Raw genomic sequence first — 17,555 nt, 5'->3', positions numbered from 1 at the left:
AGAGAAAGAAGTCTTTACACCCTCTCTGGGAGTCATTTATACCTGGATAAACATTTATTCATTCATTCATTCCTATATCCATAGCGGAGAAAGTTAGCAGAAAGGACAGAGGTCAGATGAGCAATGCCTTTTTCTCTTAAAGAAGAAAGCCATTACTTGAGCAATATTCAATGTCCCTTTGAATTCCTCACTTAATATACATATATTGGGGCTCCTGGATGACTCAATCGGTTAAGCATTCAGCTCTTGATTTCTGCTCGGGTCATGATCTCAAGGTTGTGAGATCGAGCCCCATGTCGGGATCTGCACTGTGGAGCCTGCCTAAGATTCTTTCTCTTCCTCACCCCTCCCCAACTCCCCTCCCCACCCCCGGACTCATGCTCTCTCTAAAAAATACAGGTATCCTGAAACTGGCATGAAAGCATAGAAAATCTGCAGCTCAGAAGGGTTGGGTGAAATCAACACGGGCTTGTTTGCTTCCAATTTATTTCCATGGACAACAATATCTGTGCCTAGTTAATTGGAACCACCAATTCTGAATGAGTGTGAGCTATTAGTATACATGGTAACTATTATAGTAAACTAATACATGTGCTCTGTTATTATAAATAGTCATGGTTGACACTTAGAGAGTACAGCCTTGACACTAGTCATTGCTCTTTGTCCTTTGCGTAGAGAAAATCTGTTCATTCCTGTAACCGTCCTAGCTCTATTGGCACCGCCATTTATTGATGACAAAATGGGAGTACACAGCAGCTTTCCCAAGGCCACACAGTCACAAAGCCAGGATTCCAACTCACATTGGCCCCAGAGTATATGTTATTTACATTTTACTGCCTCTCAATCTTTAATCAATCTTCAATCTTCAATCTAAATGCTTTATAAAGAGATCTAGAGGAATAAAGAGAATCTTGTATAATTCAGAGGTGCACCGTGTATCTCTTGGCAAAAGACTGGAGTTATCAAAATTACAGAGAGTTTCCATTTTTCCTTTAAAAAGGGACAAGCGTTGAAAATCCGACCTTCTCTTGAAAGGGACTACCTAATAAGCATTAAAAAAAAAAAAAATCAGGGGTACCTGGGTGGCTCAGTTGGTAAAGCAACTGCCTTTCGCTCAGGTCATGATCCCGGAGTCCCAGGATCAAGTCCCGCATCAGGCTCCCGGCTCTGCAGGGAGTCTGCTTCTCCTTTGAACTTCTCCCCTCTCAAGCTCGTTCTCTCTCTCTCTAAATGGATAAAGAAAATCTTTTTAAAAAATCAGGATGAAGATGATATAGAAAGAATGAGAAAGTAACTCATTTCTAGAGAAACATCCTGTGGTGAAAATATCTTGAAAAGCATGTTTGGCCATGGTTTTCCTTGCTCTGTGATTTTGTTGAAGGACAATGAAAAGGAGGCACCTGGAAAAACCTCATTCTGCATGTTTAAACTTAGCAACAGAATTTTCTGATCTGTTTAAACATTGTCCAAATACAGTGCATTTGAAATCCATCTGTTAAAGATGTTAGTAATACCTCTTCAGTTTAATTGGCAAAAGCCCCAGGTTGATTATCAGGGAAGATGAAAATTTACGAGCTGGATTTCAAAAAACCATCAACTTGTGTAATTGGTGAATGGGATTGGAGGAAAATCATGACTTATCATCGCCAATGAATGATACCCTTCTTTCACTTAGATCTCTAATCTAGGAGTCACATATATATAATATAATATATAAAATAATTTTTATATATTTTATATATTACATGTAATATATAAAATTATTTTTATATTTTATATATAAAATTATTTTTATATATTACATGTAATATATAAAATAACTTTTATATATTATATATATATTTCCTTTTTTTTTTTTTTAAGTAAGCTCTATGCCCAGTGTGGGGCTTGAATTCACAGCCCCTAGATCAAGAGGCTCATTCTCTAACGACTGAGCCAGCCAGGCATCCCTATATATATATATATAATTTTTTTTTTTTTTAAGATTTTATTTATTTGAAAGATAGAGATCACAAGTGTGCAGAGAGGCAGGCAGAGAGAGGAAGGGAAGCAGGCTCCCTGCGGAGCAGAGAGCCCGATGCGGGGCTCGATCCCAGGACCCTGAGATCACAACCTGAGCGGAAGGCAGAGGCTTAACCCACTGAGCCACCCAGGCACCCCTCTGTCCTTACTTTGTGAAAAGCAATTTTTGGTTTGTTTTTTGTTGAAGACATACATACAGGGAAAATGCAAATCAAGACCATAGTGAAATGTCATTGTATATTAAGACATCTTATATTAAGACATCTGATAATACCGAGTATAGGAAAGGATGTGGCCCCACAGTATTTCTTACTTTGCTGGTGGGAATGTCCATAGGTGCCACCACTTTGATGTAATCTCTTAAACAGTCACCTACAATCCAAAAATGTGTACATTCACTTAACCTCTGACACTTTTTAGGAGGATCATAGATCATACCCACACGATTCAGAAAGACCGGGATACAATTCAGGCGCCCATCGACAGGAGGACAGATGAATAAACTACTATTTTCACACCATAGAATATAACACATCAGTCAGACGAAAGACAGTGACAGCAATTTAGATGATTTTAGCAATATAACAAATGAGGGGGGATTCCTAGAAAATTACATACCCTTTTAAGGCTCTTTAAAAATTGTGTATTGTCTTTTGGGGTTTTTTAAAAGATTTTATTTATTTATTTGAGAAAGAGCATACAAGCAGGGGGAACAGCGGACGAAGGGAAGCATGTTCCCTGCAGAGCAGGGAGCCCCATGTGGGGACTCCATCCCAGAATCCTGGGATCATGACCTGAGCTGAAGGCAGATGCATAACTGACTGAGCCACCCAGGTGCTCCTAAAATTGTTTTCGAAGATTACATGTAGATGCAAAGAGGCTTGCTGAAAAGATGAAGCAAATATGTGGGGTTTTTTAGGCGGATGGCTGTAGGAGAGAGACATAGGTTAGGTGTATGCTCCCAGCTTTGGGAGGTGGGTTCCCCGGTATTTATTAGATCCTAAGAAAACTGGGAGCAAACAAGCAACCAAACAGACATAGCCGGCAACGGAGCATGACCAGGTGTCATGTACCAAGGGTTAATCCAACTGTGTGCACCTGAGCTGACAAAACGCTATATAACTATTAATAATAGGATATAGACACACGTACGCACCTCGGGTGGTATAAAGGGATATCAGATATCTCCCGTCCTTCTGGCTGTGTTCGCTTCCCCAGAGGCACCCACTGTTCCAGCTTATCCAGTATCCTCGTGAGACTTTCCACAAGACAGGATAAACATAAGCACAGACCTATGTTTTCAAATGGCTTTCTGTATAGGTGTAGCTTACCCGCACATCCCGAAGAAAAGTTTAAAAGTTTCTTTAAAAACAACAAAAGGGGTTCCTGGGTGGCGCAGTGGGTTAAGCCTCTGCCTTCTGCTCAGGTCATGATTTCAGTGTCCTGAGATGGAGCTCTCTGCTCAGCAGGGAGCCTGCTTCCCCCTCTTTCTCTGCCTGCCTCTCTGCCTACTTGTGATTTCTCTATCAAATAAATAAATAAAATCTTAAAAATTTTAAAAAAATAAAAACAAGAAAGGGGGGGCCTCTAAAATTTAACCTGGGGCCACTTAGCTGGCTCAGTGGGTAGAGCCTGCGGCTCTTGATCTCCCGGGGCTGAGTTCAAGCCCCACCTTGTGGGGTAGGGAGTACTTTTCTAAAAAGTCGTCGGTAAATACATAAATATATAATTAAATAATTTAACCTTAAGTGACATCACCAGGCATTACACAACCATCCCTAAAATCCATACACCATGTGAAATGAAAGTTGGAGAAAAACAGCTGAGTTTTTGGAAAAATGTAAAATTGTCTTCTCGCAGGCCTTGCCCTAGCATATGCTAACGGTAGCCCCGGAAAAGGCAAGTTATAGCGGCTGTTGAACCCCAAGGGGCCGCCCAAGCCACAGGTCAAAGGTCAGCAAGGACACTGTTAGAAACACGGACTCAGGCCTCTGCCCCCCAAGGATTCAGACCGGAACCTGGGTCTTTTCTAGTAAGGGCCCCCATGTGAATCGCAGGTTTGGATAAGCTTAGGGCATAGCCCGGCCTTAAGCAACTCCCCAGTTTGTAGAAAGTAAACACCTGAGGGATGTAGGTGGCTTCCTTGCTCCCTGTTGGATGTCGTTCACCTGGTGCAAGGAGGGTCCCCCTCGGGTCTCATCAAGGTACCAGCCAGTCTGAGCATGAACGCCAATTAGCTCAACCAGCTCCCCCCAGGACCACGCCTCAGTCACCTGCTGGGCGGGCCCACGCCCTTGTTGGCGGGAGGCTTCCGTGCGTGTGGTCCTAGACTCGGAGCGTCCGAGTCACCGCGCGCGAGGGATGGGGTGCGGTTTGGGGGCGCCTTATAGAAATACAGATTTCTGGGCTCTGCCGCCTGAAGCCAAAACTTTCGGAATCTGCGTTTTTAATGGGCTCTTCAGCAAAGTGGTTCATCTGCGGTTGGAGACTCTCTGGCCTCATTTAAATTTTAAATACGAAGATGGTGGAGGTCGTGCTTCTCAACCTTGGCTGCACAGCAGAATAACCTGGGGAGCTTTAAAGAAAAAAAACAACACCACCAATGCCCAGGTTTCGGCCCAGGCTAATTAAGTCAGAATCTATAAAAACACGGCCTGTGCCACAGCCTCGGCAGTGGCATCGCCTGGGAGCTCGTTAGAAATACCGAAGCTCAGGCCCCACCCCAGACCCACTGAGTCAGAATCTGCATTTTAACGAGATCCCCAGTGAATCCAGCGCACATCAAAGTTGGAGGCGAGCTGTGCTTCTGAAATTTTAATGGGCAAACGAATCACCTGGGGATCTCGTTAAAATGCAGACACGGTTTCTCAAACTTTAATGTGTATGCGAATCACCTGGGGAGCTTGTTAAAATGCAGATTCTGATTCAGCGGGTCTGGGGTGGAGCCCGAGAGTCTGCATTCCTAACGAGCTCTCAGGTGGTGTGGGCTGCAGGGGCGCGGACCACTCTTCCCCCGGACCCCCGAGGTCTTGGCTCGGGGCCAATCAGCCGTCAGGGTTCTTGATAAATCGCCCCGCTCGGCTGAGGAGCAGAATTGCCAGGACATGCGCGCTCCAGCCGGGGTGGGGGGAGTAATTTCCGAACTCCGGGAAGCGGTTGTGGGAGGCAGGCCACTCGCAGCGACTCGCCCGGGGCCGCGCTCTTCTCGCCATGTCGCGGCGCAAGCAGGCCAAGCCTCAGCACCTCAACTCCAAGGCGCCGCAGCCCGCGCGCCGCGAGTTCGCCGAGGCTGGTCCCCGGGTGGCGGGGGTCCCGGGTGAGTAGCGCCGCGGACGCCCCGCCTGGCCGCTGCCGGCGGTTTCTCGGACGCTCGGGGGGACCCGCGCGGGTGCGGGGCTCCGGGCGTGGAAGGGCGGGGGAAGCCTCTCCACCTCGAGAGCTGGGGCTGGGACCTCGGCGCCCTTGCCCAGCGCCTTTGTAAGTTACACCTCCTTGTAAATTCTCCCTCTTGGGATAAACTGAGCCGCTCCCCGCAAACGCTGGTAAATCGCGGTTTTTCACCCAAACACGCTGGGAGGATGCTCCGAGACCCCTTCCGAGGGCCCTCTTCGCGGCGCGCCGGCGCCCGGCTCCCCGACCTCCTTGGTGCTGGCCTGGGGCGGCGCGCCTAGAAGGTGGGCGTTCGGAGACCCGCGTCCGAGCGGGGGGAGAACGTCTGAGTTTCCGCCGGGCGCTGGAGCTAGGTGCTGGGGAGAGGGCAACAGCGATGAGCAAGCAGACAGAATTCGGGTTCTTCTCGAGTTTATGGCTGAGTGGGGTCGAGAAAAACGTCCCTCGAGACAGAAGGGGGAGGCGTAAGGTGCGTTAGGGGTGAGCGGTGAAGCAAAACCTCACCAAACCGGGAAGGGAGAGATGCGGCGAGGGGGGAGGGCGCATTTCGAATGCATCGTCCCGGGAGGGCCTCGCGGAGGTGGGTATCATTGAGAAAAAACCCGAAGGTTCTGGAGGAAAGGCTTGGAGATGCCGGGGGGGGGGGGGGGGGGGGTGGTGGTGGTGGAGGTGGTGGAGAACATTCCCGGCAGAGGGAACGGCAAGTGCCGAGGCCGGGGACGTCAGCGAGGCTGCAGCCTGGGGGAGGGGGGCTAAGGGCTCCAGGTGAGGACTTCCCTTTAACTTTAAATGAGGCTGGGGAGGGAGGAGTGTGCTACGGTCGGACTTTGCGGGCTGACCTGGCCGTCAGGGGGCTGGTGGAGGTGGTCCGGGTGACGCCCAGGGGCCCCGGATTACTCTAAACCCTGAGGGCGGTATTTCTCACCCTGTGGTCAGCCGAGCCTCGGTTTCTGAACAGCCTGCAGGTACGCAGCTTCGCGAACTCGCTAAATTCCTCAGTCTACCCTGAGGCACCGCCCCCATTGGAATTTCTGGGGCGAGGTGGGGGGGCAGAATCTGCATCTCTAAGGCGCTTCCCTTCCGATTATCTTGCCTTCAGATTGATAACCTCAGTTCCCACTCTGTCTCCTCTCCCTCCCTCTCACCCACCCCCGCGGTTAAGTGATAAACCTCCTAGTTCTGGGTGAACTTTTTTCTCCCTCTCCCCTGCCTGCCCTCGGCCTAGAAAGGGACCCGGGGGATCTCGGGTCTCTGCCGTAAGCCTCAGATCTCCAGTAGTGCGGGTCGCTGGGCTTTGATGACCACACACCCAAGGAGGTAGTGGAGGGGAGAAGTATAATGAAACTACTTTAGAAGTAAGAGTACCTAAAACCAAAATTGGGCTGGATGGAACTACCATTAACCAAAAGACCAGACCTGCCTTTGTCCCGAAGGAAATGGGAGGGTCTCCCTGGGGGGGTGAGGGGGGGGCAGGGTCCCTGCTGATTCTCTGCAGAAGACGAACTGGAGAGGTAATTGGGGGTGTTGAATCGTGGGGGGATGCGATTATAAAAGACAATAATAGCCTGAATGACCCCTAGCTGTTGCTCAGTGCCCTGGGCTCCTTTTGTTCTTGTCTACATGGCTGTGAAGACGCCTCCAGGTTTAGAAGGCTTAGGGTGTTCTCCATTGCGAGGTACTCCAGGTGCCCCCTGTGGGAGCAGGGCACAATCAGAATTAAGCACCAGCCATCCCTGGAGAGAAAAAGCAACCCTCCATCTGATGTGGGTTTTCCTCCTGCATTTTAGGTCTGTCCGGCTGATCAAAGGCCCACCTCCTTTTGAGTTTGTCTAGGCTTCCCCTCCACCCCCAAGGTTAGCAGGAGTGGGCCGCTGTTAATTTGCAGATGGCTTTGCAACTCAGGTTTTGGAAGAAATAAAATGGAGCGGGTCAACTGGTAGACTTCAGTCATGATCAGTTTGTATTTAAAAAAAGAAAAAAGTGAGGTAACCTTATAAAAGGTACAGTGGTTGTTCATAGGGTTAAAATGCCCACTGTACTACACTGGGTTCTATATATGGCCCACCCCCTCTTTCAGACTAGAAGGGTCTCTGCCCCAGCTGCCCTGTTTTCAGGAAGAGTAGGCCTCCAGACTAGCTTGGTTTCCTGGGTGTTTAGAAGTAAGGAAGTCTCCTTGGGAGACTCGGGAGGTCCTCTCCTTGGGAGGCCCTTCATGGCCCTCCATGTTCAACCTGGATGACCCTTTCTAGCACTGGATTGTTCTTTAGGATTTTATTTTTGAGGCCGCCTGGGTGGTTCAGTGGATTAGGCCTCTGCCTTGGGCTCAGGTCATGATACCAGGGTCCTGGGATCAGCCCCAGGTCAGGCTCGCTGCTCAGCAAGGAGCCTGCTACCCCTCCACCCCCTTCCCCCTGCCTCTGCCTGCCTCTCTGTCAAATAAAATCTTTTAAGACAATTTTTTTTAAAAGATTTTATTTATTGAGAGAGCGAGAGTATGAGAGGGGAGAAAGTCAGAGGGAGAAGCAGACTCCCCGCGGAGCTGGGGGCCTAATGCGGGACTTGACCCCGGGATTTCGGGATCATGACCTGAGCCACCCAGGCGCCCTAAAACAATTTTATTTTTGAGAGCAAGAGCACGAGCAGAGGGAGAAGGAGAAACAGGCTCTCTGCCATGCAGAGAGCCCAAGGACATGGAGCTAGATCCCAGGATCCTGAGATATGAGCTGAAGGCAGACGCTTAACCAACTGTGCCAGGAGCCCCTGGATAGCTTTTTTTTTTTTTTTTTAATCCCTTTAACCCATCAGTCTCTTCTGCCTGGTTCCAAGTTTTTATGGCACAGTGCATTTCCCTCCCTTGAGAACCCGGTGGCTCGTGTACACACATCAATGAACAAAACGTTCATCTAGTTATGTACCAGGTCCTCTTACATGTACTAAAGGACTTCACCTAAACCTAGGGGATAAGGGCCATGATCTACATTTTAGATGTGGAAATTGAGAAACAGGGAAGTTGAGTAACTTCTCCGTGGCCTTACAACCTCACTAAGATTTCACTTTTCAATCCTCCTTGGTTTCTCTGGGATCAAAAATCCTTAAGAGTTTGATGGTTTTCTTTAATACAAATTGCTAAGTGTAGTGCAAGATTTAGGGTTTTCCTCTGAGGGACACAGTGATGGGCTTCATTCCATTCTGGCCAGTGTGGGTTCTGATCAGCTGAAAACTTCTAGCCCTGCAACCTTCATATCTGAGCCAGTTTTCCTTCTCAGAGCCGAAGGTTTCAAAAGTGTGGTTGCCAGATCAGCATCAGTGGAACTTGTTAGAAATGAAAAATACCAGCTCTATTCCAGATCCATTGAATCGGGAACTCTAAAGGCGGAGCCCAAGCCACCCTCGCCTTCACAAGCCCGCCAGGTAATCCTGATGCACCTGTTGGAGATGCATTGCCTTGGCATTGGCCTAGGAATCACCTGGGGATCTTGTTCCAGCACAGACTGATTCTGTTGGCTGGGACCTGAGGTTCTGCATTTCTAACAAGTTTCCATGTTATGCTGATGGGCTCTGGGGACCACCCTTCAAAATGCAAGGGTTTAGAGTATATGATGGAATCACGGGGCCTCAAAAGTGCAGGTTCCTGGGATCTACCCTTAACCACCCCCACCCCAAGTTATCCGGGGGTGAGCACTGGAAAGCTGCATCTAAAACCCACAATCCAAGGGACTCGGATACAGGTATAGGGGCTCTCCTGGACATTGTAGGGTGTTTAGCAACATCCCTGGCCTTTACCCTCTAGATGCTACAGTCACTTATGTGTGTGCACATAGGACCATCAAAAATGTCCCCAAGCATTCCCAAATGTCCCCTGGGGGCAAAATGACCCTTTTTTGAGAGCCCCAGGGTTAGGTCACTTGTTCAAACCCTATTAAGGGGCTTTGAGCACCACCACTATTCAGACGAGAACTCTGCAATCCTATATTCCTACATAGTGTTTACAAAGCACAGGCTGACGTACTGAGAATTTACATCATTCTGACCCTGCTGCTCTGCCACGTAAACTGAGGCTCAGAAAGGTTAAGTTTCAGTTAGCAAGTAGCTAAGCGAGGCCTGTGCCTAAGAGCTAAAGCCCACGCCAGTGTGTTCACTAGCTTCTCGTAGTAAGAGGTTTACCTGGACAAAACCTCTCCCTGTAAACGGAATCCACCTTCCCTACCTGGAGTGAAAACCATCCCAGCCTTTGGCCTCTAATTTATAATTTATATACTAGTCAGTATCTTTTTTTTTTTAAGACTTTAGACATCAACAACACCTTTTTATTCCTTGGATTTAAATCTGTTTGGAGAGAAATCACTTTGTAATCTTTCAGGAACGCTTGGGTTTTATTACAGAAATTTTTAAACCTCCACGTTAGATTGAACCACATGAAACTATCTGACCATTTTGGCCCACAAAAACATCAATTCCAATGATTCTACCATAGTAACAGAACATGATGCCATGAACTCCCGTGTACCTGGGGCTGGGCTTCAACAATTAATCACACGTGGGCAGGCTTGTTTCTTCTGTCCAGCTCTTCCCCTGCCCTGGATTATTCGAAGCTTCATCTTCACACACACACCCCAAAAAAAAAAAAAACAAAAAAGAACACTTTAGTGTTCATGCTTGTTGTCTTCAGTGGCTCTTAAAATATGTTTAAATCAGGATCCAAGTGACCTCTGGATACTGCAAGTCATCCTCTCAAGTCTTTGAGTCTGGTTTTTAACCCCCGCATCCTTTTTTTTTTTTTTTTTTTTAAGATTTATTTGTCCGAACCCACAAGCAGGCAGAGTGGCAGGGAGAGGCAGAGAGAGAAGCAGGCTCCCCACTGAGCAAGGAGCCCGATGTGGGACTCGATCCCAGGACCCTAGGATCATGACCAGAGCTGAAGGCAGTGGCTTAACCCATTGAGCCACTCAGGTGTCCCTCCCCCTCCATCTTTTAAGTGATGTGCTGAAACAGTGGCATTTTGTCCAGGAGACCAGTGGTGCTTGAAGTGTGGTCTGTAACCTACTGAATGGAGACAAAACAAATTCAGAAATCAAGTAAGCTTTGAAAAATAGCTTAACCTTGCAGGACCAGCCTTCTGTCCTCTCTAATGTTTGGTCTTATTTCATTTGTAATTTGTGTTATATTTTATAAAAATAGCAGCCACTGATGGATTGGAAAATCTTTTACAAACTAAGCTTTTGCTAGGTCACCTCAGAAGCCACTGTTGCAAAGTTTTGCAGCCTGGGTCTTGCCAGTTGGGTCTGTCCCATTTCCATGTCCCTGGTTCCCTGTATTTTCTGGAAGTCCGGAAGTTCAAGAAAGGACTTCTTAAGGCCAGATCATACGTGGCTTTCTATTTTTAATGAATTTGGGGGGGGGGGTCCTTTTTTCTTTTTCTTTTTTTTGGAGAGGTGATTGGAGGGAAAACAGTCCTGCTTCTACTGTAAGATTTACCATGGTGGTTGTATCTGAGAAATTAACCCTTCTTTTTGTGTCCATTTCAGCTTCAGAATTAGAAGATAATGTTCCCAAACCAACGTGTCCCTCCACGGACAGCAGTGATGCCCAGAAAGCCACTGCCTTGGCGCTTCCCTCAGAGTCCAAGGAACAAACGGTGACGCTGGGAGAAAGGACCTTCAACTGTTGCTATCCAGGTGAAACATGAACTTGGATGCGCGGACCCTCCCCAGGCAGGTGCTGGCGGGCGGGCTCTGACTAGCTCACCTGCAGAGTCCCGGCGCCTGCCCCCGCCAAAACACAGCGCATGCGCAAATGCATCCTAAGCATCCTGTGGCGTCTGAGCTCCCGGGGACTTCCTAGATCTTCAGGTTTATGGGCGCTTCCTTTTTGAGGCTCTATTTTGAGAAAACCTGGATTTTTTTCTTCTAGGTTGCCACTTCAAAACTGTCCACGGCATGAAAGATTTGGACCGCCATCTGAGAATCCACACGGGTAGGTATCCATTCCTTTGTTGGAAACTTGAATGTTGAAGGAAGTGGCTAGGAGTTGGAGCGTGCTGGCCTCCGGCGCTGCGCCGCGCGGAAATGGTCTGCCGGGTGGGCTGCGGCCTCAAAAGTCCGAAGCTAGGGGGTGCGTCCGGGGAGAATCAGTCGTGGGGATGGGATCATGGCTGTTCTGAAAGGCTTTCTGAAGAAGGTTCTTGCCTTGAACTGCAAACGGTGGCTAAGTAACCAGACAAGACCAGGAACATTCCAGCAGGGGGAACAGCAGGTGCAAAGAAGTGGAAGGTGTGCGCTAGTTGGGGAGGTTGGTGAGGACGGGCTACAAAGAGGCTTAGATAAGGTCCTGTGCATCTGGGTGGCTCCGTGGGTTAAGCGTCTGCCTTGGCCCAGGTCATGATCCCAGGGTCCTGGGGTCGAGCCCTGAGCTGGGCTCCCTGCTCACTGGGGTGTCCACCTCTCCCTCTCCGTTTGCTCCCTACCCATTTGTGTGTGCTTGCTCCCACGGGCTCTGTCTCTCACGAATCTTTAGAAAAAATAAAATACTGGGCGCCTGGGTGGCTCAGTGGATTAAGCAGCTGCCTTCGGCTCAGGTCATGATCTCAGGGTCCTGGGATCGAGTCCCGCATCGGGCTCTCTGCTCAGCAGGGTGCCTGCTTCCCTCTCTCTCTCTCTCTGCCTGCCTCTCCATCTACTTGTGATCTCTCTCTGTCAAATAAATAAATAAAATCTTTAAAAAAAAATAAATAAATAAAATAAAATACTAAGGTTGCTTCTTAACTGTTCCTTGAGCAGCCAGCTACTGAGAATAAGAGAAATAAGATCTGCTGTAGCAAAGGAATTTCCATGATGTATAATCGGGGTCTGCACACTACAGCCTGTGAGCCAAATCCAGCCTGTGGAGCTCATTTGTCCTCCGTGGCTGCTTTGGCCCCTACCGTGACATTGAGTCGTTGCCAGAAAAAACTGCGATGGACAAAGCTGAAGGTGTTTACTATCTGGCTCTTTACAAAAACCTTGCCTACCTATTGGTCTCAAGTGTAGACCCTGTACGAGTCTGTAGAAGTTAAGATTGTGGTCTCTGGGGTGCCTGACTGGCTCTGTCAGGAGAGCATGCACCTCTTGATCTCGGCGTTGTGAGTTCAGCCCCTACATTGGGTATAGAGAGAACTAAAAAATAAATATAAAAAATCAAGGGGCACCTGGGTAGCTCAGTTGGTTAAGCATCTGGTGGTGATCAGGTGGTGATCTCGGGGTCCTGGGATCCAGCCCAGCATGGAGCCCTGTGCTCAGCAGGGAGTCGCTTTTCCCTCTGCACTTCCCACCACTCATGTGTGCTTGCGTGTGTACAGTCTTTCCCTCTAAAATAAAATCTTTAAAAAAAAATAATTTAGGGGCACCTGGGTGGCTCAGTTTAAGTGTCTGCCTTCAGCTCAGGTCATGATCCCAGAGTCCTGGGATCGAGTCCCAGGTCGGGCTCTCTGCTCAGCCGGAGTCTGCTTCCCCGTCTCCCTGCAGCTCCTCCTGCTTGTGCTCTCTGTGTCAAATAAAATCTTTAAAAAAAAAAAAAAAAAATCGATCTGTTGGCTCTTACAGAAACCAAACCAGGCGGCTCAAACATAACCGAGTTTCTCTCGAGTACAACTTAGGGAGTACTCCAGAGCTGGCAAAATGGCTGTCGCCCTTAAACTATAGCTTCATCTCCAGGTACGAGGCAACTGCTCTGTTAACTAGTAGAGAGCAGAAGTGGGGAAGGGGGCCCCTCCCTTAGGCCATGCCCTGTCTCGCCCCCAGCAGCATCCCTACTGGGATTGGACCCACCTCGGGCATCGAGGGGGTGCTGGGAAGTGGTTTCCAGAAACCACTGAACTCGGGAGCTCCAATGGGAGGATCACTTTCTGGGCGATTAGTAGTCTCCGCTAGAAATGGGAGTCTTGCTGTGCAAATGAGAGAATGAAGGGTCCTTTTTGCCAGGAAAGGGTAGGTCATAAAGGGCCTTCTAGGGACGGGAATGTTGATCGTCTCCTTGAAAGACCAGGCTGCCGGGATGAGGTCAGCAGAAGCCATCTGAACAAAGGAGACCCCACCATTGTGACTGGCTAAGGCAACCTCAAAGCCCGTGGGTGGCTCAGTCCCGTCCCCCCTCAGCTGGGCGATGCTACCGCCACCTAGTGGGTGGGGCCGGAGGTGCCTCCAAATCCCTAGGACGCTCAGGTCAGGCCCTACCACAAAGAATTCCCAGATCCCCAAATGTGAACAGTGCTGTGGTGGACCTAGAGAGATAGGGGGTGGCTTAATATTGTATTGGAATAATACAGTACATGATGGGGATACAGAAAGTAGGCAAGGCCCTGTCCTTGGTGGGGTCAGATTCCTGGGTACGGAAGGGGTGCAGACAGATGGCTTCTCCAGCACTTACTTAGGCTGTTTTACTGTGTCCAAGGCAAATGCTCTAGCTGTGAATATTTTAACTGGTGAAAAAGGGGGGGGGACTTAAAGCATCTCTCCCTCAGGGCATGACCCAGGAGTAGGATCTCTTGTGATTAATAATGAGACCCAGCTATGGTGGTTTAAAGCCGAGATACTTCTGTCTTCACCACAGTCCCAGTCGGGTATGGTAGCCCATGGTTTTGGGGACTCTGGCTCTTATGTTGTTGCTTAACATCCCAGATGTGTAGCCCATGTTGGCATGATCTGAGCTGGCTTACTGACACCCTTACCCCCCATTTAAGGTATGAGAAGTTACCCGTCACTTGGGTTCATGCCTGTTGGCCTGGAATGTCGTCACATGGCCATTCCAAGCTGTTGGAGGCTGGGAGAAAAGTCTTGACTCTGGCCACATGCCCAGCTTCTAGAGTGAAGGTTCTGCTTACAAGAAAAAGCACGGACGCCTAGGCCGAAGGGCATCCCGGACCGAGCTGTGAGAGGCAGGGAAGGTGCTATGTACGGGTCAGCTTTTGAGGCTTAGGCTGGACTTTTGCCAGATGGATACCACAGTGGTTCTCAAAACACTCCTGTGATCCTTTTACATCTAAAAATTGAGATCTCCCCCACCCCAAGTTTGTGTTTTATCTATAATTACTGTGCCAAAAATTAAAACCGAACTTTAAAATATGTATGCACTTACAAATAACAGTAAGCCAAGGTGACCAGCTGTCTCAAGCAGTAAGGCTGGCAACTCTTAATCTCACGATTGTGAGTTTGAGCCCCACGTTGGGTGGAGAGATTACTTAAAATTAAAAATTAAAAAATAAGCTCCTTATAGCAGTACTTCATGAGAAGTAACTACTTTTCCCTAAAATTGTGACCAGTGGTATTATCTAGACCTTTGCAGATCTCTTGAAGTCAACTGGGTTCTCCCACCTGCGTACAGTCCATTGCCGTGTTTTGAGTATCTGAAGATAATCTGTTGCCTCGAGTGTGGTTGGAATGGAATATTTTGGATAGCCTTTTCTGATAATTTTTAATATCCTACCAAAACACAACAGAGGGAAGTTTCTTTAACTTTTTAAAGATTTCTTTTAGAGAAGGAGCGTGCAAGTGGGGGGAGGGGCAGAGGGAGAGAGAATCTTTGAGCAGACTCCCCACTGAGTGCAGGGCTGGACACGGGACTCAAGCCCACGACCTGAGAGAAAACAACCTGAGCGGAAACCAAAAGTCAGATGAGGACTGAGCCACCGAGGTGCCCCCGGGTTAGTTTCTTAAGGCTCAGTTGCTGTATAGAATCTGGAGCCATATCCACAAACTTTTCAAACTGATAAAATCCATTGTTCTGTTTACTTTTTGAATGGCTCTTACTCATGCTTGATTTTTTTTTTTTAACTTGTCCTACATTGGCCACTTGGAAAATACTGGTTTAGCAATGTACATAAGCCTTCCTAATGTTGATCCATTTTACAATAGGAAAAAAAAAATCACTTGTTAATATTCCCAATCTCATCAGAAAAATCTAAAAGCTGCACACACAGGGTAGGGGATAGAGGTTCGGAAATCCTAACTCTTTTAGAGCTATTACCGCTGTAGCACTGTAGGCAGTCTTCCCTGAAATGACAGGCTCACGTAGCTCATTCTGAAGGAGATATTCACCAAATCCCAAATTTGAAAAACTCACCAGGGCCTGTTCGCACAACCGTGTGCTTTGGTCAACATACTTCCCATTTCATGACACCGTGTTTAAAAAAAAAAACTGGGACGCCTGGGTGGCTCAGTTGGTTAAGCGGCTGCCTTGGGCTCAGGTCATGATCCCAGCGTCCTGGGATCGAGTCCCACATCGGGCTCCTTGCTCGGCAGGGAACCTGCTTCTCCCTCTGCCTGCCTCTCTGCCTACTTGTGGTCTCTCTCTCTCTGACAAATAAAATTTTAAAAAAAAAGAATTCTTTTAAAAAAAATAAAAAAATAAAAAATTTTTAAAATAAATAAATAAATAAATAAATAAAAACTTCAGGAGGGAGAAATTTAATAGAAGTCCTAGGTTTTGCTGCCGGGAAGGCCGTTCCTCCGTGAAACTGGCTTTGGGTTCCCTGGGAGGGTATGGCCAGGAGGAAACTCCATGCCACTGCCTCTTGGTGGGGTGGGGAGGGGGAGCGGCTAGTGGTGCATGCTGAGGCACGTGTGGTTCTGCCCAAGTGTTCCCACAGCAGAGTGGAGGTCAAAATGGAAAAGGAAAATCCCATCTTTGTAAGAGGATGAAGATCTTCTGACTGCAGACTCTACCAGAGGAGACTGGGGTACCCCCAGGCACTCACAGACTGCACTTTGAGAACCGTGGAGGTGGAGTTTGACAAGCTATATGTGGGGGAGGGCATACTGTGGGCTTATCTGGGGGAAACTAAGTGAGAAAGCTGAGTGTGCTCACATTAGAGACCTCCTGGAAAACCAGGCCTTGATTTTTGGAAGGGAGGTTAATTACCTTTATTCTAAAATTGCGTTTCCTCTCTATACCCCGAATGCCAGTTTATCCTGGATGAAAATTTTTAATCAAGAGTTGAATTATAAATGTGTTAAGATGCTCATGCATGTATCTAGCTTAGTAAAGGAGATGGACTCACACTATTGCTGTCTTTTATCCTATGTCCTCATTTAGCATGGGAATCCGGATTCATTGGTCATGCACGAGTGGGGGCCTTTCTTCCGCTGTGCCATAGACCATTACTTGAACGTGAATCACTGTTCCTGGCAGACTTAGAGTGTGCCCACACTGCTCTCTGCTTCTGACTTTCTCAGCAGATGGAGAGAGTGTAGATTATTAGGCTGTGAGGACCGTGTCCATCTCTGGGACAAATGAAGACCACTCAGTCCCTCCCAGTGTACTCCAGAGTCCGTCACCACTCTGTGCCTTGTGCTGTCTTCTGTCCGGGACCCAGCCAGTGGAGCAGCCTCTGTCTGGAACCTGCCAGATAAGGCGATCTTGACCGTTTTTGCCTGCGGTGGACTCCTGGCAATTTTGTGAACCCTATGGGCCCTTTCTGGGATGTTTTTAAATTAAAGCCCCTTAAACTGTATTTCAGTACACGTTCTATCAGTGGTAAATGTGTGCCATTTAATACGTAAACCCCGGCTACCTTAAGTGTGGTAAAGACCAGACATGTCAGCCTCACCCAGGAGCTTGTTAGAAACCCCGAATCTCCGGGCCAACCCGGACACACTGACACGAACTAGATTTTCCTCAGTTTCTGTAAGTTCAACTTGAGAAATGGGGAATGTTGGTCAGAGGGTACCAACGTCCAGCTGGAAGATGAATGAGTTCTAGGAGGCTGATGTACTGCACGCCAGCTGTTCAGGTAGTGACTTCCAAGTCTGTCCTGACAAGAGTAGATCTTAAGTGTTCTGACCACAAAGAAACGGTGATTATCTGAGGTGAAGGCAGCGTTAATGAACCTTATGTTGGTAATCCTTTTTCAGCTTCTACTTGTATTAAATCACCACATTGTATACCTTAATGTCATGTCAGTTATATCCCAAATCTGGGGGGAAAAAACCATTTTAATGAGCCCACCCCCCTCAGCCCCCCAAATGATAGGGATGGGCAGGAACACTAAGAAAACCCCGAGTTTGGGGCACCTGGATAGCTCAGTCGTTAAGCGTCTGCCTTCGGCTCAGGTCATGATCCCAGAATCCTGGGATCGAGCCCCACGTTGGGCTCTCCGCTGGGCGGGAAGCCTG

General features: G+C 48.2%; 1 protein-coding gene across 2 annotated transcripts in view; it reads left to right on the top strand.

The window, feature by feature from the left end:
* ZFP64 (ZFP64 zinc finger protein) overlaps positions 1-17,555 on the top strand; it is an 88,336-nt gene that overhangs the window by 63,212 nt on the left and 7,569 nt on the right. The window contains exons 1-3 of one of the 2 annotated variants that reach the window (XM_047745332.1): positions 5,185-5,338; positions 10,938-11,087; positions 11,323-11,385. In XM_047745332.1, coding sequence (XP_047601288.1) covers positions 5,233-5,338; positions 10,938-11,087; positions 11,323-11,385 — 319 coding nt within the window. In that variant the 5' untranslated portion in view covers positions 5,185-5,232. Of the gene's footprint in view, positions 1-5,184; positions 5,339-10,937; positions 11,088-11,322; positions 11,386-17,555 lie in introns of those variants that run through there. The other variant, XM_047745331.1, reaches the window with a different exon arrangement.

Source organism: Lutra lutra, chromosome 9 (assembly GCF_902655055.1).
Source record: "Lutra lutra chromosome 9, mLutLut1.2, whole genome shotgun sequence".
NCBI lineage: Eukaryota > Metazoa > Chordata > Mammalia > Carnivora > Mustelidae > Lutra > Lutra lutra.
The sequence above is the reverse complement of the archived record's forward strand: the minus strand, read 5'-3'. Positions and strand labels throughout refer to the sequence as shown.